The 21,874-nt window shown below is 34.7% G+C and overlaps 1 protein-coding gene across 1 annotated transcript; it reads left to right on the top strand.

Annotated features, from left to right (window-relative positions):
- The first annotated feature begins 8,895 nt into the window (after nucleotides 1–8,895).
- Nucleotides 8,896–12,149, top strand: LOC139090054 (homogentisate 1,2-dioxygenase-like). Its single transcript, XM_070639742.1, has 4 exons — nucleotides 8,896–9,077; nucleotides 10,459–11,087; nucleotides 11,151–11,376; nucleotides 11,530–12,149. Exons 1-4 carry the CDS (start codon nucleotides 9,063–9,065, stop codon nucleotides 11,965–11,967), a joined length of 1,308 nt encoding a protein of 435 aa, XP_070495843.1. The 5' UTR covers nucleotides 8,896–9,062; the 3' UTR covers nucleotides 11,968–12,149.
- Nucleotides 12,150–21,874: the final 9,725 nt, after the last annotated feature.

The following is a 21,874-nucleotide window of genomic DNA, read 5'->3' as shown; positions in this document are numbered from 1 at the left end:
TTTGGATTTATGATGATGCTCTCACAAGTTGAGATACTTGAAGCTCTCGGTAGCTCACCTGTTATCCAAGGACAGCAAATAAGAATCAAACCTGCAAAGGCAGTCCCGGCCTTAATACATGAGATTACGGCAAACGAGATTATTCGTAGAGGCCCAATTAATAATGCCTTTTTGTGGAATGAGGAAATTATGAGGGCAAACTGGCTTAAGGCCAACATAGGAAACGGGGAACCATTACGTCCACAAGTGTCATTACCGGAATTTGTTCCTCCTCCTGTAAATCCTGAACCAACTCAAGAGCCACAGCCATCGTCATCCACATCCAATCAAAAATCAAAGCCACAGAACGACCAACCAGTCACAACAATTAAAGCTGTTACACAACCAAAATCGAAGGAATCGAATGTATTACAGTCGGAATCGCCGACATTGTCAATCGGGGACAATTATGACCTGACAGAGGACGGAGAATTGGCAGTTCCACCACCAGCAAAGCGTCGTCGACTTAACTAAATGCCCTCCCCCCAGAATGTCATGCAATTGATGACATGTTCTATTTGTATTTCTTTTATTGATTTGAGCTCTGATTTCGTACTTACTTTTATCTTATCTTTATTACTGGATTAACGATGAATTTCAATATTAACGGCTTTTTTAAATTCATATTAAGTAATTTGAATTCGTTAAATTTAACGAATATAGTTTTTGCCCTTTGTTGTTTATATTTTAAGAAATTTGTGCGGGAAAAGATAATATTTTCGAAAAGTAAGTTTTTTAATTAAATTAAGAGCGATTCTTTTATGAATTACATTTTATTTTTTATAGATCTGAGATTAATAAAATAAGGGATTAATAATCAAGAAGAATCGAGTGTTTTATTCAGCAGGTTCCAGAAATATTGCAGATTTCCCCCACACTTAGAAGTTGTCCAAATAGCAGAAATCGGTTGAAAATTCCAAAATCGAGAATAATGCCGGTGTGACTTTGACTTTCTGAGCGACACAATTGAAGAAGACCTCAGCAAAGAAATTCAAGGTTCTTTTTGACTTCTTTTATTAACACCTAATGGTAGCCGGCTTTTTTGACAGTCATATGAGTGCCAAACGAAACATATGGACGCTAAACGAGACATATGGATGTCAAACGGAATAGGCTTCCATTTGGTGTTAATAAAAGAGATTTAGCGGAGCATTAAAAGCTCCAAGGTGAAACTCTTCATTTGTGTCGCTCGGGAATCATACATAGGTTTGGATTTTTGATGGATTAATTGACAAAAATGCTTTCAATTTGCGAGTTATATTTAAAAATGCTCTAAAAATTGAAAAGTTTGAATTTTGAGTGAAAAATTTGTCAGAAAAATCTTACCGTCTTTGTGGTACAGGAAAGAGTAATTTATGGTTGGTGAGACCAGAGGATTTTTACATAAAAGTGTCCCAATGTTAGTATCATATAGTGTCTCGATCCCCTTTTGGAAAAAAACGTTAACATTTCTAAATTTGACACTCTCGACTTCTTGAAAAATCAGGATATTTTGAGGCTTTGTTGGAACAGCAGCAAAATTGACAGGACTTTAATGTGCAGGAACTCCATATTATTCCGGACTCTCAAAGTCCTACCAACTCTGCATAGCAGCAAATGATTAAAGTATAGCAGCGTCCCGGTCAAAAATACAACAGATGGCCCTATTTGTGTCTTTTTTTTCTTACAATTTTTTCATATTTTTTCTAGAGTAGCATCTTCAGATTGTGATTACTCATCAAATCGACAGATGATTCATCTTATTTCTAAAAATAAAATAAAATGATTAATTCTAATAAAAATTTCCAAAAAAATTGTAATCAGTTTTACTTCTTTGCTATGCAGTAAATTTGGTTCTTAATTCCATCTTTTTGTCTACACAGTGTGTTAAATTCGGTGATAGGCTCAATTTTATTTCAAACTTTGCAGTAGATCCACTTAAAATCTCGTAAAATACACGAGTGGACAATTATACGTTAGAACTAATCATCAGCTAGATATATACTTGATGTCAATCAGTTATAACGTATTTTTGTCCACACGAGATAACAATGAATAAAAATTCAGCACCCGACCATCCACAAGTCATCATAAAAATGAATTAATCATAATCCACGCTTCAAGTGCGCATAACGATGATTCCCATATCACTTTTTTGTGTACAATCTGGACAATACTCAGAAATATATAACTGGATTCAAGTCGATTATATGTCTTATCTATGCTTTATCGCTTATTCTATTTTAAAATGTTCAATTAAACTCAGTTAGAAACAATAAAACATCAACTCAAAACTGGTACTGGAACTGATAAGCGTGCATTTGTTTATAAATTTTTTTTATTAAAAAACCCCTACTGAGATTGACCTGCCTTAATTAAAACTGGCATAATCAAGCTTTTCTTATCAACTGCAATTTATAAACATATTTAATTACAAAAGAATTAAGTGATTTTTCTCATGCTTATCAATAATTTTTTTTTTTTTTTTTTTTGTTTATTTTTATGCTCATCACTTTTTTTTTTTTATTATAATAATTTTTTGAGTAAAATGCTTTTGATTGGTTCCAGTTGAAAGAGATATCATCATTAAATGAATATTTTTGAATTAAAAATTTTTTACTATACATTATCAACTGTTTGTAGCCTTTAAGCCATAAGGCACGTGGCGAAGAAATAACCAAAAATTCGGTCGACTTGACTCTGGGTTGAGACTGGATTTCATCAAAATTGGCCTCAAGTTAGAGTCACGCAGGTCTGGAGCCAGATTTTCGGGCATTTCTACGTCGTGCGCTTTTTGGACTGTAGCGTATTACTCACTCTATTTTAGAGTTGCAAAACAGATGCATGTGACAGACAAAAAATTGTGGAAATTCTTGATAATTTATATGGTTCTTCCTATCCTTTTTGCCTGTCACAGGTACCTGTCATGCAAATCTGCTCTATATACTTCATTGAATAGCACAAATCAGTTATTTGATCGAAAATCATTTCGAGGCCAGCGTGATTCTAACTTGGTCCTGGATTTAATATACATATGGCACCATGTCAGAATGACGTCGGCCAGACGACGACAGATTTTGGATCAAATTTTCGACTTTTGCTTTTTGGATTGTAACATTTGTTTGTCTTTAATTACTTAATACGAAGTACACCTGAAGAGCACAAATCGGATTTTTGAACAAAATTCGCCTCAGATTAACATGACTCTGGCTTGAGGTCAGATTTGATGAAATCCGATGTCAGGCTAGAGTCCAGTCAACCTGGAGACAGATTTCAGACATTTCTACGCCTAATGCATTTTAGATTGTAACATTTATTCGCTCTATTTAATTCACCGAATTCACCCGAAAAGCCTAAATAGCACAAATCGGTTATTCGATCAAAAAACCTTGATCCAGACCGGCATGACTCTGACTGAATCTGAGAATATGATTTGAATATGATACCATGCCAGAGTGACACCATTGAACGCAATTTTGAATCAATTAACTGACTTGTGCTATTCGGGAAATATGTAGCTTTATGAAAATGAAAATGAGATTCATTATATTTTTAACCAATCGGCACACATTGAAATGTTGACACCCAAACTGCACAATGTAATCACTAGGGCCAGGGTCGTATTCAGGGTGGAGCCCACTAGCCTTTTTATAAAAATTCTTCTATTTGCTAGGATTTTTCATCAAAACATCCAAAAAACCCATCTAAATTTTAGCGATCCATTTCAAAAAATTGCTAGTTACGTCCCTGGCTAGAACACCACTCCGACGACTTGTTAATGATAAGATACAATGTTGCACAATGACTGCTGATTTCGATCCATTTTGCCAGCAAAAAAATAAGGATCGCCGCATTATGGGCACTCAGACTGCTTGGTAGTATGCTTCGAATCCAGAGACAGATAATGATTAGTTCCTATTAATCCACTATGCTTCGAAGAACATCGAGGTAAACCAAAGAGCTCATGGGATTGCTGTGTGAGTAACGATGCAAAAGTGCTGGGAATTAGAAACTGGCAGAACTTATCTAAAGACAATCTTATTTGATTCTTACTTTCGGCTGTTGAGGACATACCAAAACAACGCTATTTGGACTTCTTCATCTAGGACATAGGCTTTTGTAGAGAATTTGGGATGATACAACAGATCATCGATCGCAGTGCCGTTGCTATAAGCGAACCCAACATTAAATTCTATTCTATCTAAAGACAGATCCAGCATTCGACGAACTCTAAATGCGGCAATGGGCTCCGTGAGGCTTCACCAAGGAATTAAGTAAGGAAGGACGTTAATAAAGCGGTTGAACAGGTTTCTGTTCCTAGCTAGAACGGCTATTTCTGCTAGTTTCTTGTGTAGTTGCTCTGCCTCCTTCTCTATGGTTGAACGTCAAGTGATTTTTCTTTTGTCAACACTCCTTTTGCCTTTTAAGTTCCAAAACAATGCCTGTCACATAATGTCTGTTTCATGCTTCCTTAAATTGTAGCCAATGCATCTCCACCTCCTTTTACTTGTTTTGTCATTGCACGTACAAAGCATCAAGTGGCAGTCTATTGATAAATTCTTATGTTGTTGCTCATTGCTTGCTACTGGGTTCTAGGTAAAGCTCTGAATAATCGTCGTGATGTAAACATTTCAATGTGTGCCGAAAATAGATAAAATAATTAAAAACTAAAACATCAATCGTCTATGTACCGCATATTCTTATAAACAGCTGCAGATGGATTCTGATCATTAGTATTCTCTAAGTAATTCCGACTATATCCAGGCGAGTTATATTTCTCAAATTCCACTAGTAGTGCTTCTAGTTTATGCTTTCCATATGGTTCCCGATTAGGACAAATTTGCTTAGAATGTGCTTGTGGATATTCTTGTTGATTGTTCCAATAATAGAACCAATCGTAAGGCTCACGTTGATCTTTTGATGTCATTTATTTTTATATATTTTTAAAAATACGAAAATTACTGTGTTTTTGCTGTATGCAACAACTCCTTCTCTTTAATGAATGCATTTCACCTCTCAATCAAATTTTTATATATTCTGAATTTTTATTTAATTTTGATAACAATTATCGCATTTCTGTACACTAACAAAGTAGTAAAGTCAATTATATTAAAATTAATGTTGACATTTTGGCATGCCGCTGACACTCGGACACGTGAATTGTTAATTAAAGCTTTTTTCATTGTTATTAGGCATTGTTCTTGAAACAGGAGCTTATAGTTGAAGATATGAGGTAATAGGGAATGAGGCTAGATTGAACACATGATTAGGAATCATCCTGCAGATATAACGCAAAAAGCTGTTATTTGGTATCTATTGGATATAAGAAATTTTAGAAGACCTGTGGATACTGCGGCTTCGACTAACAAACGCATTAAATTTAAATGCTTCCTAAATGCTGTACACTTCATGAACAATTCAATGAAGATCATAATCATATTACTCATCACTTAAAGGTAGTAAATAAAGAAAAGTGCTTTAATAGCTCTTTAAGTTAGGTACGGGTCACAAAAATTGGTCTTGAATTTGAACTCCAGAGTTCTTATCCCACTATCAGCCTATATAAACTTCGGTCTTTTAATTCCATACTATCTTAATTACTTCGGTGTCTGTACAGATCAATTGTGATCCATTGTCTCTCGCAGATGAAGGATAAAGCTTGCTTTATTGCTTGCTATCGTCAACTGGTTGCCGATTTCAAGTGCATTGGTTACTTAAATGTGGTGCAGTTTAATGACGAAAATCAAGAATTAGATGTCGTAATATGCAAGAACATTTCTTAAAAATATATTAGAGCTTTAAATTCAAGGTAGAGGGTTTTTATAGGAACTTAAATAATTGAAACGAGAACTGACAGTGTTCAATGTTCATGATCCAAAGATTTACAAAGGGGTTTTAAATTGACTGTTGTACGCTTTATTCCTTTGAGAAGGTTATGTGCTGCTTTTCTGAATTTAGGTTCGCAAATTCCCAATTCAACATAATTCACTGGACGCGGGACGATACAGTAAGAGAAATTCCCGTTCCATTTAGTTTATGTATTCATAAAATAGATTTAAGATTTATTATGAATAAAATTGTTGAGCTTATAAAGCACTTGAAACATTATCTTACAATTTACTAGAAGAGTTTTCACCACGCGTCCTAACGCTAGTCAGCAGCAAGTAAAGAATGGACATACGATAGTAAATACAATGTGCCTAATGATGAACACAATTTAAGTGCGACGTGAGCATCAGGAATATTCCACGCGATGATTTACCATCACTTTTATACATCTATTGCACAAAATTAAAATTTGACGCAATAAATGTGGACGTGAGAAAAGAATTTCATATTATCAAAAAAAAAGAAATTAAGGAATTATCAGAAATTTTTAAGACACGCGCTCTCAATGAGAATTGAACCCAAGCCTTTTGAATAATAGTAATCAGTTTACCGCTCATTTTTCGACAGCAGAGAAAAAAATTCGATTAATTTGATAATTGCCAGATATTTTTTTCGAAAAAAAAGCAGTTTGAAACTTTTGCACGATGAAATTCAGGTTCTCTTTGGATGGTTATTGGTCGATAAAAATGATATAGTTCTATGATATGAATGATTTAGTGCCAGATTCAGTTTATAATGAAGGTCGAATTATTGCATGCTTAATCTCGAAAGGTTTAGACATAAGCATGATCAGTTAAAGTAGCACGTGGTTTAGAAATTTCGAAAATTTCTGTTCTTGTCAAGCGTGACTAGGCTGGACATATTTTGTGAAATTTAGACTCACACTGACCTGGCGGATATGCTTTCAAAGGAGATTTTCAAAAAATAATAGATTTAATCCTTATCCTTAGAATTAAACAGTCATGCCACGTTTAAAAAATTCACTTTAACCTTACAGTTGTATCTAAAATTATGACTTAAATTGCTGTGTATAACAGGGAAACTTGTTCACAGATTTATATCGTATTGAGCTTGCAACTGTTGTAGTGCTAAAAATTGATTTTTCATCTTATTTTCCGACCTAAAATGAAAAATTCAAATTTAATTTAAATTTAAAAAAAAAATTATTCCTTTTTCAAAAGCCTTTATAAGTATTTTTACACTTTACACCTCTTTGTCACACAGTTTTTAAACTTTTCAATTTTAAATTAATTTAACTCTTTAAATAATTCAAAAATTCTATCAAAATATTCTTTTTATTCTAAAAATCCTTAATTAAATTGGAAAACTCGACAGCTATTAACAGTAAGAATAGTAAGGAAATGTTCTCTTCTTTATTTAAAAAGTTCTCTCATTTTTAAATGTTTAATTTTGTGAGAGTAGAGCTTAACCAGAGAGTAGAGCTTCAACAGAGCTTAACATATTCACAAATAACTGATCGAACTAATGATTCTATAAAACTAGTATTTTTTTATTTTTTTTTGTTTACTATATGCAAAATCAATGTCAACACTCGAGCCTCTGATTTGAGCCAATCGCATTATTTGATTTGGTTTATTAGGCAATCTGATGTTTTTGTTATGCTTTATGCTGATAATAAAGAAGAAATATGCTCGGAATAATATGTTAGTTTAGATCAGTGTAGATTGAGATTAGTAAAAATTCAGTTGTAAGGAGGAAGCACATGGTGTATAAAATATTTATGACACTACTGGGTATAGTCGAATAATCATCAATAGTTCAATGGTGTAAGAATTTGACCGAAATCATAGTAAGTGAGTTCGATCTCATTTGGGATCCGGAATTCAGAATTATGCTCTTTCCTAACAGTAAGTAATTTCATGAACATAATTACATTATAAACTGTCTGTATTTTGACGCTCACACTTCATTAATACATATACAAACAGTTTCTAACTTTATTTTTGTGTTTTATTATATTTTAGGGCCAAGAAAAGTCTTAATGTGTCGATTCCTTCGTTCAGGAGCTGATGATTACGTATCACGATCATTCCAATCATTTTCACTAGTGTTTTAGATCATTGTCCGTTTATGTCAAGTATATCACAAAAAGAATGACTACAGACCGAATTTATAAAGATGTAATTTAACTTACTTTGATATGACTGGAAAAATTAAAGAAACACTAAGTTAGAAGCCAAAACTATTTTAAAACTAAGTTGGTTCACTTCTAGTCCGATTCTTTCGTAGCTAAGATTGACGGTCTCTACCAAGAGAAGATGAACTTGTACACTTTATGGAAACCAATCAATCAATCCGACTTTGTAGATGTTAAAAGATCTCGTGAATGGACAAAGAGCTCTTGGAAGGAGGATGTTGATAAAGAAAGTATTGTACTTGGTAATTACACATATTGCCAGCAATTGAGTAAGCTTTTAGCACCATCAGAAGGAGGCTATTTATCAAAATTGATCTGTATTGCTATCGATGCAAATAAGCAAGTAAGGAGTCGTTTAATTATTATGAATTCTCTTATAAGAGCTAGGAAGACTGTGATTTTATTTCGTCTCAAATAATGAATATTAAAGAAGAAAGGGGAAGGGTCGGCAAAAAAGTCGATTTATTCTACGTTTCGTAGCAACTGAATGGCTTCATTTAATCAAAAATTTCTCAAAATTTGAAACAAAGAATCAAAATTCATCTGCAAATTATCAACAATTTCAAAATTAAGAGCATTAGAAATTCCCGGAGAGAATCAAAATTATTAGCATATTCGAGAAACATTTTCATTTGAGCGACTGACTATATGCACTGCTCACAATCATCTTTAGTTTGTTTATTTCACACACAAAATCAGAGAAAAAAAATGTTGTTGTTGCTTAGAATCAACAAAATAAAAAAAATAAAGAAATTAAAAATTCTAAAAAGCTGGGAAAACTTGTTCAACTGGATGCTCGACAAAAACTAATAAATTCCATCAGATTTCAATTTTTGCCTCATTCAATCGTCAACAGTCAGTATCGTTTGTTACATCGAAGAGATCAAAAAGTTCAATTCCTTGGAAATAATCAAATTTTAAGCTTATCTTATCATCATTTACTATTTTAGATTGTGTTCCTGATTTTGATTACTAAATTACAACGTTTTTGTGCGTCATGCCAGAATATAAAGTAAGTTTTAATAAGCTTGACGTATTTGATTAAGTAGTTTATTGTGAGTTATGGACTGTGAAGCAATAAATTGTGAAATTTACAAAATTGTCATAATTTTGTGATTTAATCACTATTGTGGTGTAATTAACAATTGTATTGGATAAGCTGTGTGATGATACTTGTCCTTAAAGTTGTTGGAATGGAAAGAGAGATTTGATTATGCAATCTATATGCTCAAAAGTTGATACTCTCCTGTAATTATATGAATATTGAAGGAGACCGGAAGTAAATATTCAGGATTCTTGAAAATTGAGTAATTTGTCGACTAGACAACGAGCCAAAAATTCATAATCTCATCAAAAAAGTGTTGAATTTTGTGTCTTTGGCTATTAAATTGATAAAAACTGTGCAATGAGCACTGTATAAAAAAAAGAACGTTCAAATAAGCTTTGTGCCACGGTCAATGACAACCCTTTGGTAGCTCAGGAGTTATGAGCACTTGATATGCAACTAGGAGGACGTGGGCTAGAGTCTACTCGCCAGACCAGCACAACATGTTCGCTGATGAAGCCATTAAGTCGCTGTATTAACGCTTCGACCTGTAGTTGCTCTAACAGCACAATAACGGCTGATTTTGATCCATTTTATGGATTACTGTTCCACTGCATACTTACAGGAATCATGCTGACTCTGTTGCTGGCAACATCACAAAGCTTGTATAGATTTTCTGTTTTGACAACTTCTCTAATTGACATTCCCGCATTACTATTCTACGCCAAGTTGCCTTTGGAGCACCGGTGCGTCTCTTTCCTTGTGGAGTCCATCCAAGCGCGGTGAAACAAACACAAAGACCATTAGGCACCTAAAAGCTGTCTCTTGTCTGTTAAGGGGCTATCTTGAGGAGAAGAGTAATCTTCCTCTAGAGACTTACTTCAAGTAACCTCCGTTCCAGCAACATTCCTGACCAAATAATGCACATCATTATCCAACATCTCCCTAAAGTCACCTCTCTCTCAAATCAAATAAGATTCCGTTTATCACTAAAATTTTTATCTCAAAAACCTTGAAAATGTCACAGCGCCGCTATCAAAAACAAAGTATCTCCACGAGATATGCAAATATATCCAGTTATTTTATATACATTTCTCTTTAAACCGGCATAAAGAACGAATTGTTTACAACAAAATTGACTATATAAGCGGAGCTAGTTTGAGAATCTTAAAAAACTAGTTTTTAATATTAAATTTAAATGAATGCAAATTCATCCATATGACTGAACAGCAGGCATAGTTAAGGAATTTTATGTGGTAAACAAGTTGTGCATTTTGTTGCTAACTTAATTTTGCTGTTTTGCAGGCTCAATATGAAATTATCTGTAACTAACGAATATCCTCTTCAGTATCTTTCAGGTTTCGGTTCAGAATTTGTATCAGAACATCCAAACTATCCAGATGCACTTCCAAAAGGTCAAAATACACCACAAAAATGTGCATATGGTTTATATGCTGAACAATTGAATGGAGCAGCTTTTACAGCCCCAAGAAATGATAATTTTCGTTCATGGTTCTACCGCATTCGTCCATCTGCTGTTCATAAGCCATTCCAATCGTACAATGGTGCCAAATTTTTGAGCAACAATTGGGATGAAGTTCCTCCAAATCCAAATCAACTACGATGGAATCCATTTGACATTCCAAGCGATAAAATTGATTTTGTTGATGGTTTACATACAGTTTGTGGTGCTGGCGATCCAAAAAGTCGTAATGGAATTGCTATTCATATTTACATGTGCAATAGTTCGATGGAAAATCGTGCATTTTACAATAGTGATGGTGATATGTTGATTGTACCACAGGAAGGTGCACTTGACATCATAACTGAGTTTGGTCGAATTTATGTCGAACCAAATGAGATTTGCGTCATTCAACAAGGTATGAGATTTGCTGTCAACGTTACGGGACCAACACGTGGATATATTTGTGAGGTTTATAACGGTCATTTTAAGATTCCTGATCTCGGACCGATTGGGTAAGAATTATTAAGCATTTCTGATGAGAATAATGAATTTTAATATTTTTTATGTTTCCATAGAGCTAATGGATTAGCTGCTCCACGTGATTTCCTTACACCTACAGTATGGTTTGAGGATCGTGATGTTGAGAACTTCCAAGTAATTTCGAAATTTCAAGGAGCTTTATTTTCTGCATCACAAAATCATTCGTGCTTTGATGTTGTTGCATGGCATGGCAATTATGTCCCATATAAGTATAATCTTGCTAACTTTATGGTCATCAATTCCGTTAGCTTTGATCATTGTGTAAGTTACGTGCCCTGAAAGGCATAGAGCATGATTTAATGGTACAGAAACCACTACGGTACCTAAAAGCTGTCTCTTTGCCTGTTATAGGACATTGTACATTTCTGACTGCAACAGTCCCTAATTTTATATTCATGCATTCCCACATTTCAGGATCCAAGCATCTTCACTGTCTTAACATGCCCATCCCTCCGTCCAGGAACTGCAGTCTGTGACTTCGTCATCTTCCCACCACGCTGGTCCGTACAAGAACACACATTCCGTCCACCATATTACCACCGTAACTGCATGAGTGAATTCATGGGTCTCATTCTCGGACGATATGAAGCTAAGGAGGGAGGATTTTTCCCAGGTGGTGCTACATTACATTCCATAATGACACCACATGGACCCGATTTTAATTGCTTTGATCAAGCAACAAATGCAAAATTGGAACCACAAAAAATAGCTGAGGGAACACAATCATTCATGTTTGAATCATCATTGAGTATGGCAACAACAAAATGGGGACAAGAGACATGCAACAAATTGGATCAACAATATTATGAATGTTGGCAAAAATTGAAGAATAATTTCCGTATCAGTTCATAAATTTGCAATCTTGAGGATATCCTGTATTGTGCATTTATATCTTTTTTGGTGGTGGATTGATTATCGTTAATATTATTGAAATATGTAAGGCAGAAGCTGCATAATTAGGCAGGGATGTGTTTAGAGGAGGTTGTTGAAGTTCTGAGGAGCCTGATGAGCACTCTGAGTGGACATAAAAACGTTAGAACTAGGCATGAACTGGACATTACCTTGCCATCAACTTCCTTAGTTACTTCCTTGACTAGGGCGCACGAGGAACCATTGCCGCGCGTAGGGAATGTCTATAGACAGCTCTATCCTTCGTAACCTTCTATCATCAAATAGACATGACGTTTTTCAGTCCACTCAGGTACAAGTCGGTCGATTAATCCAAAATCCGGTACCAGGACATCGAAATTCTGGCATGGTACCGAATTTAAGCCGAATCCGACACCAAATCAGTGTCATGCCAGCCTAGATCCGGATTTTGGATCAATTTACCAATCTTGTGCTATTCAGGAACTCTACCCATCCTCTAAGTTCAATTCCTAACCCTACAAATCTACAAAAAATAAAGAATATATTTCCTTTATAATCCTTTATTGACTTTTTTACTCCAACAGCTTACAATATTGCTATTGATATATTGATAGCTAGAGGAAATTTTCAAGATTATGACAATCTACATCCACATCTCTTTTGTATCTATATACATTGAGCATACACAAAAAAAAAGTCAAATGATAAAGATGAATGTGTGCCGCGGGTGAAATTTCAGAATGACAAAATATGATAAAAAAAATGGCAAAAAGATCATGGATATGTAGACAGTAACTTGATTCAACATAAATTTATTTTTACAATTTTTATATTTTTTTGATGAATGAAAATTCAAAAGATAAATATTTTATTTGAATTTGTGATTGTATCAGTTATTTTTTGTTTGATTTGTATATATATGGATATGTGGGGGTATTTTGATAAAGGTTTGATGCTTTTATTCGTGTGGGTTTGAATTTTGATGCTCTGGCCTTAAGTCAGAGTTTGATGTCGATCTGAATATTGCATTTAATTATTAAATTATGAATATTTAATACCTCGAGCGACACAAATGAAGAAAGCTCAGCCATAGAGCACTTAAGTGGAGCCTTAACCTCTTAAACTAATACCAAATGAAACCCGCCTTCATTTGGCAGCCATGTGGACGTCGTTTATCCTTTACATGGAAGCTGCCTTCGTTTGACAGTCATATGGACGTTATTTGGCCTCTACATGGAAGTTGCCTCCATTTAGTAGCCTATAAACGCAATTTGGCTTCCAAAAGGAAGCGGCACCCATTTGGAATTAATAAATCAAGTTAAACGGAGTCCTAAAAGCTCAATGGTGAAGCCTTTTTCGTTTGTGTTGCTCGAGTCCTTATCTAGAAGCACCAAGACTAGAAGAGTATCCAGAAAAAACTCCGTGGTGGAACCTTCTTCATTTGTGTCGCTCGGGTACATATCTAGAAGCAACAGGACTTTAATCATATCCAGAGTAAAATTTAAGAATCTTAACCAAGTATCCCAACCATAAACCCCCACCATCTAGACTCATAACCTAAAAATTTCCATATTCATCGACATGTTTACAATATCATTCATAACAGGCTCCAAGGATTATAACCCCGACCTTCGCATTTTCATTCATAACATTCAATTTGATAATAATATCATATTACAATCCAAAAAAATATCCTGAAGCAAGTTTATCTAATTGTGTTTTAAATTTATGAATGGGAAACAAAAGCTTCATCATCAAGGTAAAAGATATTTTGTTACAAACATGGAAGTGTAGCCAGCATTGTTTTGATGAATGGAAGTGGATTGGATTTTTGGAAATTAACAGAAATTAGGGTACAGGATCTTTGTTTTTCATATTTCTTAGATGATATCTAGGCTGTATGGTAGATTGCGTAGAAATGGTCGAAAATCCAGTTCCAGGTCATTTTAACTCTGAGCTGATATTGGGTTTCATCAAATCTGACTTGTCACCAGGGTCATGCTGACCTTGAATCGGATTTCTGAGCAGTTTTACGTTGTGCGCCTTCCAGGTAGATGACTCTTAAATCTATCTATTTATAGAATAATCGAGGATTTTCTTATAGGCCGCGTATTATGTGAGCAGAGTAGAATCTGAAGTGTCGAGCCATATAAAGTCAAATCTGTTAGTGCAAGAGGTAAATCCTCTGCGTCCGAATGATTAGAGTACAGACTAAATATCCATATCTCTCTTTTGTGAATACGTGATTGTCACCAGAGACCGATCACTCAATCATTACATAGAATGTTCCCAATTTACCAAGAATTCACACAATGATCGACATTCCATACAGATAGAGGACAAAACATCCTATGATTCTTTGATTACACTCAATAATAGTACAAGTTAGTTAATTGATCCAAAATTTGACACCTGGTCAGCGTGACACAGTGCCTGATTCAAATCAAATTCATACCGACTTTAAACTGAATCCGGCATCAAGTCGGAGTCACGCCAGTCAGAAATGTAGTAAATTTAGGGGGGAGGGGGAGTCTAGGATTTTGTAACAGCCTAAACAAAAAGGAGGTGGGGTCTAGAAATTCGTTTTTTTGCGTAACCTAATAAGTACCCCTTACCAATTCACATCTTTTGAGACATTTCTGAGATTAAAACTCAAATAAAAGTTAAAAAGCCATTAGGAAGCTTATGAAACAAAAAATAATTGAAGGAAGCAATCATGAAGATCATCATAATTTTCTATTTTTATCCCCCATCACCAAAGAACTAAGCACAAGATATATCTTAAAGCTCAAAAAAAAAGAGGAAAAGTTTCATTTTCAAATCACCCGAAGATATCTGTGCTAATTATCTCAATTATGCTGCAATTTAGATTTTTCCACTTCATCGGATAGAAGATGTGATACGACTGCGGAATTAAGATAAGCATAAAGAGTGTAGAATAATCCATTTTGATGTGTGAGAAAGCAGAAGGAACAAAAAGACTGTTTTTGTTCTTATCAAACAGCATAAAACAAAATTGCATTCCATTAAAGGATAGACGATTTCTTCTTTTGTTGGGGTTTAGCTGTGCTGCTTTCTCTTTTTTTTTGTCTACCGAAACTAATATAGCGAATTATATGAAATGGTGATTGCAGAAAAAGGAATTGAACGGATGATGCCCTTGAGATAAATTAAAAAAATAGAACTACAGAAATGAGAGTAAGAAGCATGAAGCAATATATAACAAAGTTCTTTATTGCACTTTCAATATCCTCGAGAGACATTGAGCATCAGTATTGATTTCACATATTTTCATTCGACTAATGATTTGATGTGATACAAGCTTTTTAAGTTTAGGTGAAAGGATATAGCTTTTTTTGGATTAATTATTATTAAAGCTGGATTTAGGTGAATGCAGATTAACTTATGAATGCAATCTAATGATGCACGGACAACCGAACAGCACCCCAAAGTTGCTCATGATGACACCGAGATGGCTAATTTCGACTAAAAATTTCGCCACATTGAGTTCGCAGTTGAAAACCAGAATGACACAATGTTGAATGTTCAAAATTGGGCCTAAATCAGCTGTCATCCGCCGTCAACCCAAATGGCACATAACAATATTACAATACATTGTACTCGGGAAAGATTGAAACTAACGGACAGTTTGTGTGTCTATCTGGTTGATTGTCAGGTTAGGAAGGAAGACACTAAAAGTGACCTCTGTCGAGTGATGGGCAAGGTGTTTGGTTTGGTAACTCAAATGTCATCGGTTCGAGAGCAATCATTATCCAAATTTGAGCTTTATCAGAGGTTTAGATACTTCAACTACTTACTGGAGGAGATCAAGACTTATTAGGATAACTGGACAACGTTGGATTGAGGAACAGGCTAGAAACTGTGGCAACAGGGAGGGTTTTCTAGAGAGAAGAAGGTTAGTTGTGGTTTTGTCGAGTTTCTCCTAAAAACACTGTCAAATTGAAATATTTGATCCAAAAATACAAAGGGTTGAGTGAATCTCTTCCGAATACGCCCTTGTGTAGAAGGTAAAATAGGAACCAGAACTAAGAGATTTCCTCCCAAATAAAATTTTGTTGCACTTTACCTGAAAGTATCTCGTTATGTTAAATGAAGATTGAAATTAGAAATCGATGCTTGACTAATAAATGCCAATTATTGACAGTCAGTTGAGATTGACAAGAAGACTGTTCAACAAATGAGCCTGAAACTTATAGACAGACAGACAATCCATGAACAATAATGACTCTTTATGAATAAAACCCTCACTTAAATCTCTTCAATCTCATTATAATCATATCAAATCAACGTCCGTCTGGTTAGCAGATGCACGCAGTCACGAACAACAATTAATTATTTATTTATAATGATAAATTATGATGATCGAGGTGAAAATGCTTTGTTTACGAAATTAATTATTTAATAAATGACATTGCTAATGAAATTTACTTAATTAGATTTTGTTTTATGATTATTATTATTATACACCATCGTGTGCTTCATGGTTCATTCCTCAATATATATGATTATGAAAATTTGATAAGATATTTCGCATTAAATTTGAATAATTATGTCAAAAAAAAAATTTAGTTCCACAAAATATTTTATGAAATTGCAGTTGATTTGATTATTTTAATAAATATTTGTGTATATATGCACATGTCTGCAGACTGTATAATGAGATATGTTATGTGCTATGTAAATATGTGGTTTATTCACTCTGCGGTATTTTAATTATGTCCTTCAGCCATGATAAATTATTTGTTTCTAATACAATGCTTGTACAATGCATTGATTGAATATGTAATGAGTTTCGTTATAGACATCATGAAATAATTAGAAAATGGTGATTCTAGGGATGATTCTTTAAAATTGAAAAATTCTATTGGAAATTGTATCGGAGCTTGCTAATTTGTAATCATTGTCTGTTACTTCTTCCTTGTTTACCCTATCAGACCATACTTATCTAACAGGATGCTCTCGAGAGCTAGATAAACATGCTCGTGAGCGTTTCTTCCAGCTTATTCTGTTCTTGACAATACGCTATTTACATTATAGGGCTACTTACTTCATTGACTGTGCAAATCAATATTGAACCATGACTTCTCTCAACTGACATCTAAAGCTGAGTCTATCGCTGGCTTCCACCTGCCAATCACCAATACCAAGTTCAATACTGTTTCTATATGCAGACTCCTTTCATGAGCTTCTATAGATCATCTAATAGCACTTCCTGCAAAACTTACTCAATTTCTTTTGAAATCAATTTGATCTCAAGTACTTACTCAATTTCTGACGTCAACAAAAGCGCAATAATTGTCACATTCATGAACTCTTACTCGTACTCTTACTCATGAACATTACTCCAAAAATCTATTTAATAACTTGCAGCAAAATAAGTTTCCGTCTTTTCATTTTAATTAATTTTGTTTTATAGCATTCATATATATTCGAACTCAAATGTTAGTCTAAAACAGTGGTGCACAACCTTTTATTTTTCGCGGCACATCTTAGTTTTAAGCTTCGATCGAAACCTCACATGGCATACGATTCATGGTATTTTCAAAACACACAAGGGTACCAGGGCACCCAGGTTGCCCATCACTGGTATAAAAGCACTTCAAATATTAAATAATATGACGCATGACGGAAATAGGAAGTTGATGACTTTTCATAGAAGACAAAATAAATATCCTGTTTCATATTGAAATTTATATCTTTTTATTGGGAATCAAATGTCGTCAATGCTAAATATAAAACGCTTTTATACGCATATATGATGAATATTTATAACGACGTTGACATCAACTAGTGGAAAAGTTTCATGACTAAGGATAAAATTGTTATTTTGGTAAAATTGATTTTAATGTGAGCATTTGAGCTTTATCAGCTCAGTAATTGATCAAATGATTTTGTTTGATTTTTGGACACAGTATGGAAAAAATCAGATGGAATTTTGTAGCTTTTTTGTGTCGTCAAAACTTAACGAGAAATTGAGATCGATAATATACCGCGAAGTAAAACCTAACAAGCCTGAACTGAGTGAGTGGACTATAAAGTATACTATACCCTAACAGACTGCGAATAAGCTCTCAATTGTTTGGTTTACTTCAACATTTCTTTTCCTATTCCATTTCACTGGAGTTTAGCTATTTAAACAACAACTCAGCAACTGATGCCAATTTTAATACATTGGTTTCTCAGATAGACTAGCCTAAAGATCAGTGGGATGACCAAAGTCCATTGATGTTCGTCATTTAATGTCCAAAACTAAAAATACCCCAATATTGACACACATACGTAAGTCTCAATCTTTGCAAGCTGCAATCTAAAAATATCCTGTAAGTGTATCCAAAAATAAAAGTGTCAAAAAAATGGAATCGAAATCAAATCTGGTAGAAAAAATCCTTTCATTTTCAATTTTTCCTCTTCAACATTTTTATTTCCTTTCCATTTTCACTTCTTTTTCTATTCAACTAAACACAACTCAGTCATAGGAAAAGATTTTTATCGTAAAAATAACTTTATACTTTATTAAAGAGATATTTATTTTTGGAGGCAAAAAAAGGCAGCTTGATGAAGATTTTATGGCTCAACAGGCAGAATCAAAACTTTTACAGGAACAAAAATGTGCAGTCGTAAATTTTTTGAAGCATCTTTTGTTCATCAATCATGGAAAGAAGTGTAAAACGTAGTAGATTGTAAAAATTGGCTAGTCTTTGTGAAGTACGGCCATTGAGTGATAAAATAAATATTTTAAAGTCTTTGGTGGGTAGCAAGGGGACTGACAACTCCCGGTGATAATTTTTATCATTTTCGTAACAAGTCTGTAGCACTTGTCATCTGAGCTGTACAGTTCCTCGGGTCAAGAGTGACCCGAGTCTTAAAAGTGCCTCGGGTACTAAGAGTGCCTCGGGTACTAAGAAGTGCCTCGGGTACTAAGAAACGCCTCGGGTACTAAGAGTGCCTCGGGTACTAAGAAGTGCCTTGGGTACTAAGAGACACCTCGGGTACTAAGAGACACCTCGGGTACTAAGAAGTGCCTCGGGTACTAAGAAGTGCCTCGGGTACTAAGAGACACCTCGGGTACTAAGAAGTGCCTCGGGTACTAAGAAGTGCCTCGGGCGTTAAGAGACGCTCCGAATACTAAGAGTGCCTTAAGTGCTGGGAGTGCCTGGCGTGCCCAAAAGACGGACAACTCAGGTCATCGAGTTAGTAACTTTCATACCTTTTTTCACTTATCTCCTGAGTCATCCACCCCCGACTTCCAAAAACATTTTGTGTAGGTGTCTCAAAAACACTTACAAGTACCTCAAAATTAATTTTTGCAACATCAAACATAAATTTCGTGGTATTTTATTTTAGGTATTCTATTAAGCTTGGCAATTATTCTTCTTTATTTGTTTTGTTGTGCTTAATTAATTTATTTTAACAAGATTGAATATTTTTAGATGAATGAATGATGCTATTGATGCTCGTGTAGTAATTAAGAATGGAAAAGCTTTGGTGTAAGGATTTAGTGTGAAATATAAAAATAATACAGAAATGGGCACAGAGGCTATTTCAATTGAATTTGACCCCAGATGAGAGTCGTGTTGGGTTTGGTGTTGGATTTGTAGCCATTTTTACACTGTGTGTCTTCTAAGAAGGTTAGCAACAGTTCATTTGTATGGCAATTTAACTGTAAATATCAGCATGGAGAACTTTAATGATGATGGCTAGTTTCTATTGATTAATTGTGAATTATAGCCCGTAATGAAGCTGTTGATCAGTTTTATGTTCCTGGATGTAGTTGTCAGCTGTAAATTTTGTTAGATATTGCAATTAGACCTGGAATAATTGAGATCAGCACAACTGAAGTTGTTCCACTGCCACAAGTGTGCCTCTGTACACAGCTTGGACACAACTGTTCTAGACTTATTTAATTCGCTGTTCGTACAGATCAATTGTGATTCATTGCTTCCCATTGATGTCGCTTAAAACTAGCTCTATAGCTGGTTACCTTGCAAATTTCTGAATCCAAGTGCAATATTGTCTTTATCAACGACACTGTCTAATCCAGTGGCGGGACTGGAGGCGCCCCACTGAAGTCCTGACTCCGAAAAAAATGGAGTCCTGACTCCAAAGCTCTGTCAACTCTGGTCATTGTTATTTAATTCCAATTTGCACCCTTTTCATTTATTTCATTCTTAACTGTTACTTCCAATGAAAATAAATAACAAACTTTATATGACATAAGATCATAAAAATTACACACCTGCATCTCCTTTTCAATTTTCTTCATAATTCCACTTTATTCTTAGGTTACCTATCAGAAAAGTCATATACAGGATAAAATCCTTAATCGAGAAATTTTCTTATTTTCTTAAGCAAAATAATCAGCTCAATTTCAGTCTTAATTTAGATACGGAAAATAAATTCAATGATTTTGTGTGAATGGAAGGTAAATGATTTTAAGGAATTGAGATCTTTTGCTGACCTAAGCTGGAAAGTGTAGCAATGGATAAGTAAATGATAGGGATGTTTATTGGATTAAAGGTGTTGAACTGATTTACAGGATAGAGTGGATAGACGAGTTTTTTATGGAATTTTTGCCATACATCCCGAATGGCTTACGGTAGACCAGCGGTAGGCAACCTTTTTTGTGTCACGGCACACCTTGGTGGTAAGCCTCGACTGAAAACTAGTATGCTGCAGCACTCAAGTTGCTTACCACTGTTGTAGACAAAAGCTGCCAAAGGGTATCGACTAATAAGCTCAGACAAAACCATGACATTAGGCCGAATTTCACAGAATTCGACTTAATGTCAGCCATGCCAGTCAGAAGACAGTATTTCTCACTTTTCATACATCGTATGCCTTTCAGTCACAGTGATTAATCAACTAACATTTACCAAAATCATTGACATTCTCATTTGAATGACAACAAAAACTAAATTAGATTAGGTTTTACTTCTATAATTACCATAAATGAATGTAGGAGTAAATATAGCAATCGTATCAATATTTCATTGATTATTGAGTTGGTAATCAATTCAAAGGCGAATTGTACAAAACAATCAATCAATCATTTTCTATGTTTCTATTTATTTCGTTTAGGATTGTAGAAATATGGAGAAGTGAGCAGATTGGGAGGCTAGAAATTGATTGGATTTATGGATATTCGATGGATATAGTAGAGAAGACTTCTAACAGACAAAGAGCATGTTTTATCCAAATTAACTTGTTGGAGAGCGTCCGTCTCAGCTTAATCTGATCTAAAAGGATTTTTTTGTCTGTCAGATGTCTGAATGTGTATCTTGATGGTCTTAAATCCTATTACACATAGATCAGACCCTACCCGCAATAGCGAAACCTAGAAAAGGCTTAAACAGTGTCTCAGGCAGAGTTTATTGAGGATTTTGAATTGGAAGCGCCTTTTTGGAAATCTGGACTTTCAAAGTCATGCCAACTCTAGTCCCAGACTGGTGTGGCTCAAGCATTGAATCAGATTTAACTGATCTATTATAAAATTGCCCAGGCTGAGAAACTAGGCGGTATCGGCGGTATTTATATGAAAAACCGCGGTATTTTGCGGTATTTAGCAGTATTTGTATGAATACCGCGGTGCTACCGCGGAGTTTCTCAGCCTAGAAAATTGGAAACCAGAGAAAAATCAGAAAGCGCTACATGCAGAATGTACAGCCTTCTTACTATATATCTGTAATGTCTACGTTCGCTGTACATTTTTCATTCATTTCATTCAGTAATGAGAAAAAAATTTCCTCATAAATCAAGACATTTCTCATTTATCACAGAACGCCCACAATCATCTCACGTAATAGTATTTTCCTCGTCGATATTGTGAGAAATTTTTTGGCTTTGTTGAGACTTATTTATGATTTTTTTT

The sequence above is a fragment of the Chironomus tepperi genome, unplaced genomic scaffold (assembly GCF_022539635.2).
Source record: "Chironomus tepperi strain 1889 unplaced genomic scaffold, CSIRO-AGI_Ctep_v1 contig_199, whole genome shotgun sequence".
NCBI classification, from domain to species: Eukaryota; Metazoa; Arthropoda; class Insecta; order Diptera; family Chironomidae; genus Chironomus; species Chironomus tepperi.
This window is presented reverse-complemented; position numbering and strand designations above follow the sequence as displayed.